General features: G+C 33.8%; 1 protein-coding gene across 8 annotated transcripts in view; it reads right to left on the bottom strand.

Annotated features, from left to right (window-relative positions):
• LOC143250855 (eukaryotic translation initiation factor 4 gamma 3-like) overlaps positions 1-13,831 on the bottom strand; it is a 153,876-nt gene that overhangs the window by 113,353 nt on the left and 26,692 nt on the right. For all 8 annotated transcript variants that reach the window (XM_076501966.1, XM_076501961.1, XM_076501960.1 and 5 more), the window contains one exon: positions 9,406-9,606. In XM_076501966.1, the coding sequence (XP_076358081.1) occupies positions 9,406-9,606 (201 nt within the window). The remainder of the gene's footprint in view (positions 1-9,405; positions 9,607-13,831) is intronic.

Below are 13,831 nucleotides of genomic sequence, written 5' to 3' on the forward strand. Positions count from 1 at the left end.
ACATTTTCTTTCATTGAGAGACTCCGCACCATAAACACCTTGAATGTTTCATGTAGTTTCTGCTGCACTATTGCCTTTTAAATTCATAAAGCATTATCTGCCTAATGTGCTTCTCAGACACATTTTTCTTCATTAGGGTTTATTTGATTAAAGATCTGAAAAAGTGGAGTTAGATTAGTTCCTTTTATTTGCCTGAACATTTTTATACATGTCCTGCAACATATTTTAGTAATCAAAGCCTCCTACAAAGACAGAAATGATGATGCACTTTCTGCATTAAATTTTCAGACATTACTTATGAAATGACCTGATACATTGTATATGTGGCACAATACAGTATAATTTTCAGATACAAGTTGTGTTGGCCATTGATCTAATAGCAGTTTCATCAATGCCAACATTTCATACAGTTAGGATGGTTAACAATGGAACTAACCTTACTGATAGGGTTATTCCCTATTTTGCACTGATGGCTGAGCAAAAAGTAAGCTCATTCTGACATCAGTGATAATTATGTACTTATATTCCACTTACAACAATTTTGTTATTAAACCTAAACATAAGTGTTGTTAACAACACATAGTGACTCCGTATGAAAGCAATATATGAACGTATTAACACTACAATAGCAAAAACAAAACACAAAGTGACACTGTATTTGATCAAACATTATCTAAACTAACCTACAATGTTCTAAATCACATTGTACAAATACCTGTAGCTTAACAATGGACAAGGGTAATTTAATCCATAGCTAATCATGTGATAAATCAGTGCTTATTAATTAAGCTAAAAATCTCTCTCACCAACTTATAGACCATTATAAAAACTTAGATATTAATCAGTAGGCAGGGTAGTCCTTAGCATATAAAGATAGGCCAGGAAAATAAACATGTTCAATGCATATTATGTATTGCTCATCTTAGTCTCAAATCTCTCTCATAACAATTTAACAGATTAACAAGAACCTAACTTTGATTTTCAAGGTTTTCAAAAGCTACTAAGACCTTCAATTCAGCCAAAGAAATGTTGCTAAAGGTTAAACTGTAAAACAGCTAACAACCAAATATGTTCTGTTGATTATTCTGACTCTAGCATGATAATCATACCTCACCAATGTTTGAAATTATTACAAAAACTTACCCACCAAAATGTTGCATTTTAGCTTAGGGAGGGCAGAAGCAGTATAGCATTTAACTAAATTCATGATGTAACATCCATCAAGACAACCCATCGTACCATCAGGCTAAACCTTTCAAAGTAACTGCCACTCATTAATATTGATTGTTTAAAAGAAAAAAAAGAGGGAAATAAGTAACAATAAAAAAGTTTTGAAAAATTAAAAATAATATTAGAATAAAAATGTCATAACGTACAGAAACAAGGTAGAGATGAACACATAAAACCATATAAAAATCCCTATGTAGTTAATGAGTAAGTGCTACAAGCTTGTGGGAAAAATCCATTGTAAGACTTCATGGCATTATTCAGACTAAATGTTTTATTCAAACTTTATTTCATGCAAATGAAAGGAATTTCACAGTTTGTTGCTGAAAAAAGTATTTCATGGAAAGATTTGGCTATCCCAACATCATCTGTTTCTTAATTTTTATTTTATTTTATTACTTGTTCATTAATAATTGACATGCTAGAGAGGTTAATCACAGTCAAATGACAGGTTCCTCTTCCCTCAAGAAAAAACAAGAGAGTTCTTATGCATCACCAACAGTGACCACCTTACTTGCTTATAATGCTGAACCATTAGTGTAGTTTGCTAATCCATTATATCTTAACCACTCTTCATATAGTATGACAGATATTTTCAGTGTTTCTGCCTGCGGTAACAATTTGCACATTTTATGAGGAAAAACACAACTACATTTGGTCAAAGCTTTTTGCTTAAGTTTTCTTGAAAGATAATGTGAACATTTCATTTTAAACTACTTAATGATCCACACACAAATCTTGAGTAACTAATAATTGATAATCAAACACTGAAAACAATTTACTATCAGATAGTAATATTTATTTAAAACAATTCTTGATTTTAATTAGAAATAACTAAGTGATCAGTGCCAAATTATTTTTCCAAGTTTTTCAATACATAAATATAAAAATGATATTCAATAAATAAAGATTTGAGTATTTTTGCAATGTAAGTCTGTAAAATTACTACTTATCAACTGAAAGAATGGACTTGAGTCATCAAAATATTTACCATTACCTACTGTAATCACTATCACTAAATAAGCTTATCTTCTCACCCAATAAAACATCTGTAGTTTTTAAACAGCTATAATTTTACACACAAAAACTTTTGTGAACAAAAAGAACAAGTTATAAGAAAATACCCAGCTCTGTTATTTGTTCTTTAGTCTTTTTAAGTTTGCACTGAATGTCTCTGACCAATTCTACTGAAGCTCTGACTAAACATTTCTTCCTGAACCATAAATTACTGCTAAATCCACTTTATTTACTCTATTATGAAACGAAAAGTCGAAATCATTTGTCAAACATCAAAGTTTAATTTCTAGAAGGTTTGAAAATTAAAATATACTTTTTATGTGATAATAAGGTGTTTGAAATAATTACACCATTTAAAAAGCATTGATATCTCTAATTTTTCTACAAACATCAGTACTGTTTGTCAAATCTTGTCTGTTGCTGAGCATCTTTTGAAAAATAACTTCCTTTCCAACATTGACAGACGTTTGTCTCTTTCATTGAATTTCACACAAACACTACTTGATAGCTAAGATAGCCATCCCTAATTTCAAAGTGATAGATTGAAAAAGAGAAGCTAGTAAATGCCACCCACTGCCAACTGATGGTTTACTATAACAACAGAATATGACAGTCACCCTTATAATGCACCTCCTACCCAAAAGGAAGGACAGGATTTGTTTGTTTTTTCCTTTCTTGCTATAACAAGGTGTGAATCACAAAACATAAGATCCAAAGTACAGCACCGGGCCATGCTCAGCCCTCACAATGAAAGATATATTCAGTTAACACCTGATGTAGATCTATGGTCATAACTGGTTGTTGTTTCTCTTCTGAGTTGTTATTCATGGTAATAAAGTTAAATAACTTAAAAAGTTGTCTGAAAATATTTTTAAATATCCTCATGACAGCACTGTGTTGTTTCAATGATGATGTATAAATAACAGTGACCAATGAGATTACCAACAGGCACATTTTAACACAACTTACATAAATTTAGGTTGTGAGACTTAGTTAACAAGTTTATATGAAGACAATCATATCAAAATTAGGAATCACACAGTGGTGGACAGAATGCACACACCACTACTCTTAAGTGATCAAACAAGTACATAGATAACTTAGGTTTCTCTCATGTGTATAAAGGAGTAATAATCTCAACATGTGCTGCATGTCATTTATTTGAACATATTATTCTAAAACAAAAATGTTCAACATATTATTTTAAATAGGCAAAATTGCAACTCCACTTATTATTGTCATCACATGTTTATTCGTCATTGGACATTAAACCAAAAAATATTTGTTTATTTATGGCAACATTCTTAGGAAAAGTTACAGCAGCAAGTAGGATTATAACATTGCACTTTAGCATCCAACTATTAAAAGAGAGAATGTTTCTCCTACATACTAACAAATTCAGAATTAGGTATTTCAGTTAAATCTTCAATTTGTAGAAGTTAAAGTACTTCTCTGAACAAGGAAGACTATTACTTAACAATGACATATCATGTGACAGACAAGTTTCCAAACATAACAGTTATGTTCTACTATATTTCATGGGAATATGCAGACCACTAACAGTTTCAAATTACATTAAATAGCTGGACAGCACTGTCAAAGATTGATATTTTAAGAAACTATTACCAGTATAGGTCCCATTAATAAACTGGAACACACATTATTGTATTAAAAAAAAGTTTCAAATATTTTGTCCAGGAAAGACAAAAATAAGAAATTTGTACAAATATCTTGATAAACAACATACACAAAAATTATCCACTAAGATTTATTATGAAGAATAATAATGATACAATAATAAAAACTATCCTCTAAAAGATCTTAATACACAAATGTTCATTTTTTGCCTCATATAATTTCTGTCAGATTTATGTTTTGTAGATAGGTTCATTATGAAACTTCCTCAAACAAATAATGAGAAAAAATGTCACTGATCAATAAATATCATGTTCTCTAGACATTTTTGAAAGAAAAAAAAAAAAAAAAAAGAGTCCTTTTTACAACATTCAGCTCAGTTACTCTAAATACATTTTCTCTAAGCCTTATGACGACAATGCTCCAATCAAGTCTATTTCTACATAAGTGATCACAGAGCATATTGTTATAAGATTTGTTTACACCCCTATACAGTATAACACAAAAAGAAATTTGTCACATTCTGATTTTGATTCCTTACTAAAATAACTGCAAATTTTAACACTACATTATTTATTTTGTTGCTGTTTACTGGATTGGTTGGTTGTTTGGTATTTAAGGCACAAAGCGGCTGAGTGCCAACAACCAGTAAAAAAGGGAAAAGTAAAATTATTATAAAAGGTAAAGAAATGAATAATACAGCAAAAACAAAACAATGTCCAAAACTCAGATAAAGGATCTAAATAGAATTAAAGAGTGTCATTGGTAATGGAGACACTGTCCCATGTCAGAGGTGAGCTTGTAATGGTGACACTGTCCCATGTCAGAGGTAAGCTGGTAATGGTGACACTGTCCCATGTCAGAGGTAAGCCCATTAAAACAAAAGACGTTGAAAATGGTGCCATTGCTCACAGTTACAATGACAGCACAATAGTAAAAACATGTGATTTCAGTGTCACAAAAGCAACACACTGGTGGATCAGTCCCAGATAAAAGAAAATTATGAGTTAAACTGTGACCAATGCATAGCCTAGCTAGGACAACTTCCAAGTCAACTGCCAACTGGTGCTAAGCCAAGCCCTCAATACAGGACCATGGTACACATACAGATAGGTACAGCTGTGATGGCACCAGAGCAGACAGACTTAGCTAAGACATACCCAAGTTCATTTCTGCAGATGCTGACATGGGTCATGTATCCAGAAAATTGGACAGAATCAGAAGATAAAAATAAAAAGGGCCAGTCATTTCATGATATTGATGAGAACAAAGTGAGAACTACTGCTAGGCCTTTCCAGGCCCACTAGAGAGCTAAGAGAGTCGATGTAAATAGTAATACTGGAATACTGCGTAACTTCAACATGAACCAAGGCAAGACAACTAGGCAGTGAACACTGAAACTATAAAGAGGATCTTGTGAGCAACATGATTTTGAACCACCTGTATAAATGGAATAGAAGAATAAATCGAAAGATGTTCAACAAAGAGAAGGCAGTACTTCCAATTGGGAATATTCACCTTCCTCAGATAACTCAAAGAAAGGTCATAGATGGAGACAGTAATAAGCCATGGTGGGATGGGTTGACAAGAGGAGACAGCAATGTCATGCAATGGCACACCTAACTCAGCTAGCTTTGCCTGGATAGAAAAGCCAAAAGGAAGAATGGCAGACTGTCTGATCCAAAAGAGCCCACTGAAGGAGGAGGACACAACCCCATATGGGATGCTCTGGTAAGGATCAAAGTTTAATGGCATAGTGCAGAAAACGTTACAAATGATGGAGGTGAAAAGTGAGTTCAAAGAACTGTGTACAAACTCTGAACTGGATAAGTGAGGAAAGCCCCTGTGCAGATGGTGAATAACGTGCAGTATTCTCAAGGCTGAGGTCCTGGCAGAACCATATACCAAAGACCCACAGATTTGGAGCATATGAAGGCACGATAGATCATAAGCATAGAGCATCAATCCACTCAAGGCTGAGGTCCTGGCAGAACCATATACCAAAAGCTCATAGGTTTGGAGCAAATGAAGGCACAATAGATCATGAGCACAGAACATCAACCTGTTTCCCAAGAGGTGGAAGAGAGGACACAGTAGATGTTCAAAGCCCTCATACACTTGACACATAGCTGCTTAATATGAGAAATGACATTCAGCTTAAGGGCAAAGATAAGCCTCAAAAACTCTGCCTCAAAGGCTATGGGAAGAACAAAATCACTGAGACAGAGCTTGGGATCAGGGTGCATGCCCCTTTGGCAGCAAAAGTACATGCAAATAATTTTTGGAGAAAGAAAAGATAAAACCATTTGCTGTGATCTACTTCAACAAGCAACTGATGGCTGTCTGAAGCTGCTACTCAATAAACCTCATGTTCAATAACTGGCATGAGATGTGGAAGTCATTGACATCAAGCCCATTTGCAACAGTAGGAGTAAGTTGTGTAGTGATAACATTAATTCTGATGTTGAAAAGTATGACACTCAAGACACAGCCCTGAGGTTCTCCAACCTCCTGTGAAAAAGAATTGGAAAGTGCTGAACCCCCACATACTTGGAATCACCTGTCCAGTAGAAAGTTCTGGTAAATAGCCATGTAACTCATAGCAGTGAAGGTTCTGCAAAATGGTATTATAAGCCTTTTCAAGGTCAAAGAAGATAGACACAAGATGTTCCTTCTTGAGAAAACTTCCTGATTAATGCTTCTAGTTAATTCATGTGGTCCATGATGAAGCACTGTTGACGGAACCCACACTAAGTGGGCAACAAGAGGTTGTTTGAATTGAAAAACCAAGATGAGCATTAACTATCCTCTCTTAGTTCTTACAGAAACAGCTAGTCAAGCAAAAAGGCAGAAGAAACAGAAGTATTAGATGCACAATGTCAGCTCTCATCAAGAGTATCAGTGATGATCTGTACATTGGCAAACTCCTGGCCATTGGAAAGCAAGATGGAAATGGGATGAGAAGTACACTTCCTACTGACATTCTGAATTTTGTCGCACATGATTTTGAAACTGGTGGGAGAAGAGATGCTAGATGTGAACTTAATACAAGATTCCTATCAGCTCTGCCATCTAACCTGCTCTGCACAAGCATGGGACCACTGGAAAGTACTATGGTTCAAAAGAGTGGGATACCTGTGAAAGGTATCCAAGACCTATTTTTGAGCCTTTCATGCCTCCTGACAGGCAGGACTCCACCATAGACAAGGATATAATGGAAAGTATGTCAGTGTGAGGAACAGATTGATCAGCTGCCTGAATGATACAGTTAGTCACTGTTACCACACAGTCATCTATTGATAACAGACAAACAATAGCAGGATCAAGTTTTGAGAGAAAGAGGACCAGTTAGTTTGGTCCAACTTTCACTGAGGCATGAGGGTCAGGTATTATCAACAATGGCCATTATCCCTCAAAATGAAAGGAAAATTAGCAGTGCCTCATGGGTTACTGTCAATCCTCCAAAAAGTGAGAGAAAAGTGAAGGAAAGCAAATAGAAAAAATCAATGGCAGTAAAAGACAGACTACATGCATAAATACAAGTATAAGAACCACTACTAAAGAGAAAAAGGTTGTGATTCAAGAGCACATGCTCCACAGAACAATCCCTTTCATAAATATCAGCACCATCCCAGAGGGTATTGTGTCCATTAAGGAAACTGTTCAAATAGAGCATCAAAGTCTTATGATCAAAAGTTTCTCCTGGAGACAAGTAAAGAAAATAAATGGTGATGGTACAACCCAAAAAACACAAATGATAATGGCCTCAAGAGTGTACTGAATGATAAAGATATGGTCAATCAGCAGTATATCCCTCCATGCACTAGTCCATCACACAAGTTGTCATTTCGTTATAAAGAAAACTGTGGAAAGTTGACTGTATCAGCAGGTTTCAGAAATGTTTCCTGTAAGGAAAGACACACAGGGTGACAGGAATCAATCCAGAGCATTAAAGATCTGACTCACAAAACTGGAAAAAGATCCAAAGTTTAGGAGCCAAAGAAAGGTAATACAGCAAGGAAGGAAGACAAGGTATGCATGCACCAAAGTTGTGGTAAAAGTGATTGAATATGGACTTGCATATCTGAAGAAATGGAAAACATAAAAGTAAGAAGTACTGAATGAAAGACAAAGTGAAGGAGGGAAAAACATGTCTGAGAAATCCTATCTCAATAGAATGAATATAGATGAGGTAGACTTAAGACAACATGGGTATAAAATAAGGTAAAGGTAAGAAAAACCTGGCAAAGTCCCTTCCATCATGAACAAGGAACATTGGCATAAGCATATCAGGTTCAAAAGAAGGTCCAGGCTGTATGAAAGACACTACAACCTGCCTCACAAAAGCTATCACTTCCTCAGCAGACAAAGAGAAACTTGTTGCCACTCCAGTTGTAAGTGTAGCTTGAATAGTACCTAACCGTTCCATACTAGACAGAGTGCAAATTACTAACAGTTGCAAAATGATAGTGGAAATGAAATGTCACATAATCTGCATTCATGGAAAATGTTACAAAACAAAAATCCAACAATATATATTCCCAAAACATGTTATGTCCCTGTAAATACTTTCACTATAAAAACTGCTTTATCTGAAAAGTTCCTGAGCCAAAAAAGCAAACAAAAAAATGTTATCACATACAAGTACCAAATCGAGAACTGATGCTCTAGAAGTGTGTCACACTCCTATTGGTGGAGGGTTGTTGCATATTAAGCCTACTCTTATAACTACTTTTATACTGATTTCCAATGCTAAACTTTCCTCAATATCTCAATTTTTTCATTTAATTTATCTTTGCCCTTCCCACATCCAGTCTCAGTTTACAACTTTTGTTGCTGTGGTAAAAAAAATAACATTTCAAATCAAAGACAAATGTTTATCAATCTTCCAATTTCAACATTGATGCACATTACAAAGACTTTATTTCAATACTAATGGGAGTATAAACCTCCCTTTAATAATTTTTTTATTTATTCTATGTTGTTCTCATAAAAATCTTAAATCATAAAAACTGTAAGTTTTGATACATTCCAAAAATCATCTCAATTCTGAAAATGTACATCTCAATATTCATAAATTGATCATTTTTATAACCAAAACTACACAAAAAATTAGAGGGAATATAAATTCAATTTTGCCACCTAACTAACACTACAATGCTTGAAAAAAAAAGATTACAGATAAAAAGCATGGATGTAGCAAAGCATTCATATTCAATGGATAAAAAAAAATAAACATTTGTACTCCAGCAAAAATGAGCAGAACTTTAAATGCAATCATATGAAAAAAGGATTTTTTTAATTTTTCTGCAAGAGTTGTTTTAATGACTTTCTATTACTAGTGTGATTACAATGCTACATATAATCTACACATCTACAAGACCTTTAACACATGTGAAAAGTTTATTAAACTTAAAATTAATATATGTATCATTTCCTTGTTGTATTCAGCTTAAATCACTTTAAAAGTCAGTAACAGGAAATATTTAACTAAAACACTTCTTCAAAAAACTAAAATGAACGTACAGGTGTATGTACACCTCCTTGAAAAAGCATTGATGTCTGTGGTGGGATTTGTCCAGGAAATGAATGACCCTGTTGATATACAAGACTAAGCTGATGTGGAAACTGTGATGCTGAACTGTCAGCAGTCAATGGTGTAGCATTCATCTGGTTAATGGTAGACCTTGGCATGTTTGATATATGTTGAGGTATTTGATAAAATTGCTGGAATAAAAATTGTTTTGATATTAATACAGTGAATATAATTATTGTCTTTTCTTTATATTCTCCATTGTTTATATGTCTTTTTAGCAATTTTACGAGGCAAGATACTTTATATTTACCACAAAACCCCTTTTTATCTTGTACTATCATTGAGTAACTGTTTTATAAAACAGTATGGTATTAAAAATTACTAGAAATACTTAAACCTTTTGCACAAAGTTAATTTTACCTGAATAAAACATGATCTGTTGGCTACAAACCATGAAACAAGAACTTAAAAATCATGCACACAACAAATAAAATGGTAGTTACTGTCTATTAATTCAATACTACTACAGAATCAAACCTGTATTTTAAAGTTAAACAATTACAAAGCATTACTTCAATTTTAAATGTTAAATATAAAACATCTCTATCAAACACCAAACACTTTTTAAAAATAAATTTTCATAAAAATTAAAAATTAGTAGATGCCTTAACATGAAAACATACATCTTAGTAAACTTCAAAATTCATGATGACGAGAAACCCACTTGAAGTAAAAATATATTCTTAGGATGGGTGGCATGGGTATTAAAACATTAATTAAAATACATACCAATACCAGCAGTCTTGAGAATACATTTAAACTTCAAAATTAAATATTTTTGTCTGATAAAATAAGAACTACAAAAAAAATGTTTTATTGTTTTACTGTTTGTCTGTCAAGTACTTTTGTTATTTATGAATAATCCAATACTACTACAACACACATAACAACATTATGAGGATATGCTGTGCTCTATTTATAATTCATTGCACTTTCCTTTGAACAACATGTACCAAGTAAGAAAAAACCAGAATAAACTGTGGTGGTCTATTCTGTGACCTGAGGGGACCCAATTACATAAGTTTATCCCTCAGTTAACTGTATCAACATTTGCAACATCATATTACTTTGCTCCAGATTTTCCCCTACATCAGGCATTTCTTGTCAGATAGTACATAATTTTGAAATAGATGATACAACATCCAAGAGAACTTGCCATTTGGTAATTTTTTAAAAAAGAATGGAATATTTCCAACCATAAAATCACAGGAAAAAGTATGGATGTTGTAATGTCAATTAAAAGAAAAATTCAGACAAAAAGATCTTAATTTTAATAGAACTATATGGTAATTAATAGGATTAAAAAGCAATATGAATGCAAATTTAGTCTGCATTATAAATCAATTTTCTCCATCCTGATGTTACAATTTGTGTATTCCCATAAAAATAATGATGAAATACACTTCAGGAATGACTGTGTCAATATCTGTAACATACTATTAACTGCAATCATTAAAAGAAACAACAAAGTGATTCCCTTCCAGGTTGTAAAATATGCTACAAAAGTAACTTAAAACACAATATTAATTAACACTACTTTTTTTTTAAATAATAAAGGTAAAAGATTTAAAATTGTAAAAGTATTTATCAGAAATTAATTCTCATTTGACATGTCCCTCAGAGGTCAAAGGGTATTCTTACAGTACAGTTTGTTGAATTTAAAAGTCAATTCCATTTGGAAACTTTCAAGATGGTGGATTTCGATGTACCTCTTTGAGACAAGTTTTTTTATTAATTGACAATTTTTTTAGTGAAATACAACAACCTTGAATCTCCACACCAGCTAGTATTAAGGTCTACTCCCTTCAGTATGTATCATTAAAGTATTATACTCAGCATCATTAATTAAGCAGCTACCAACCTTCCATGTTTCTGCTATCAACATTTTTTTGTTAGCTTTCAACTGAAATATGAATAATTTCACCTGCAATTCAATAAAGATTAAAACATTAGAACAGTAGAATGAACAGACAGATATACTTTGAAAGCAGCTACAGGCATAATATTGTACTGGGCTTCCTGAACAATATCTACCAAGTGGTTATAAATGGTTACTGAATACCTATGTACAGAATGCTACATCAAGGCTAAAGCAGAAAGAACATCATCCCACTGAAACCTGCAGAAGGCCACCACCTTACTCTCAAACTGAGTGGTATTGTGCACATTAAGGAGATAGTCCTTCATGGTCTGCCATCCCAGCAGCTAGGAACTAGTAAGTAGCAAGGACTCTCATACATCACTAGCAAAAAGGAGGAAAATAACATATTGGAGATTCTGGAGGCCTAAAGCACTGCAGACAGTACAGTAAGTGACCATGATACAAATAATGAAAACAGAGTGGTCATGTTAATGAAGTACATTGTCGAATACTTTGTGGTGTCTAGAATGGTTCATCAAGTCTGCAGTGGGATGAACATGAAACACCATGGTTCATCAGAGATGAGCAACAATCTGTCTGCTTTATTCACATTAATTCACCTTTCAGGAAGAACATATTTATGAAGCAAAAACTACAACATATGCCTACAAGCAGTCCAATGGAATACCCCATCTCAACGTTGGGTGTGAAATGATGCATTATTTTTTCTCTTTTCCAACATGTTATATCAATGCATAGAGGGTATACTGGATGGAGTCAATCAACCAACACCTGATAGCATATGGAATGGTACATCAAGCACATGGAGGAAGAGTCTTACACCACAGACATCTATTACATTCACAGGCTGTACAATGCGTATTGAAGATTAAGTACACCTGGTCAGGTAACACTCACCATAGAGTTGGATTCAAATATGCAATAAAGGCCCCCACAAAGAAATATAAAGGGAGTACTTACAACCACAGAAAAATAATTACAGCACTAGTGATATCCCTCCCAATATGCAAGTAGGGACAGGGTAAGGTGCAGAATCTGATGAGGACATTAAAAAAGTGAGTCTCGTGGGAAGAAAGAGATAAAAATGCCAGGCAAATGAAATAGCAAAGTCAACCCAGATGGGTGATGGGAATAGGTTATGAAAGAGATAAGGATGTCACAGAAGCAACAAATGGACCAATGAACCATGAAAGGTCATATACCCTCAGAGAATGTTGACCAGACAATGGAGAAGGCAACACTGAAACATTGGAGAAAGACAGAAGTGGAGCACATGAAATAGGAAATAAATACAGAGCATAACATACTTGAATAACAAATCCACCAAAAGAGAAAATAGTCTGTGCAAGTCCCTTGAAACAACACATGGCTAAGAGGCATATTCAGGAGAAATGGTAAAAGGGTGTCCAAATACAAAACTAAAACATCCATGAAACTTTGTGAGGATAATTATCAGTGTGTTATCATTGCAGCATCAAAATGGTCAGCTCCGAATGAACCAGAGCCATCACTTCATGGTCCAAGAACTGTGGTTTCAACCCATTAGACATAGTCAGGAATTCCACTGCCACATTAAGAGCAGTCATCGTTGCAAGCAGTAGAAATGGTAGTTTGAAGTGATAAATAAATAAGAGAGGCCCTTAGTTACAGTAGGGATACCACTGCACTCCTATTGGTGGACAACTGCAGTAATAAGTGGGAGTAACAAGGTTAATGATGACTGAAAAGTTGCATCAACAGAGTACAAATTCAAAAAGTTTTTGTTAGAGGAGGTAAGACATTGTATCAAAATTAAAACTTGTATAGTGTTAAAATTAGAATCATAAATTATGTTTTTATATCAAATTTATTGGCCTACATTAATAACAAAGTTGGTTAATTAAATTTTGATGTAACTATGCAAAATTTCATAGCTGGCATTTTGACCCAGCTGTGCACAGAGGTTTAATAAAGACTTTCCTCACAGATAATTCAAGAAGTTTGCAAAAAAAGCATTTGTTTTGTTTTCTTGGAATTTATGCAAAAAACTGTATGAGGACAATCTGTGCCAGCAGTACTTAATTCTGAAGTGATAGATTAAAAGAGGGAAGCCAACTCTAGTACTGCTCTTATCGAACAAAATAATGGAATTTGACCATCACGTTTATAACATACACATGGCCCCAAAATACGAAGTTGGTTGGTTTGGTGTTTTATGGTGCAAAGCAGCCAGACTATCTGTGCCAAACATCAGGCAAAAAGTTTAAATTAAAGTAAAATCATTAAAATTTGTTAAAAGGAAACAAGGAAAAACAAAACAAAGTTAATTTTTGAATTAAAAACTGAAATAGCATTAAATCCAATTTTTATATTTAGTTTACAGCAGTAAGAGAGAAAGTACAGTAATACAAGTTTTAAAGGATTTTCTGTAGCATAATTTTAATTATCATAACTCACCAGGATAACTAAGGGGCAAGTTCAAAAATCAGCATTAG

This window comes from Tachypleus tridentatus, chromosome 5 (assembly GCF_004210375.1).
Source record: "Tachypleus tridentatus isolate NWPU-2018 chromosome 5, ASM421037v1, whole genome shotgun sequence".
Classification (NCBI taxonomy): Eukaryota; Metazoa; Arthropoda; class Merostomata; order Xiphosura; family Limulidae; genus Tachypleus; species Tachypleus tridentatus.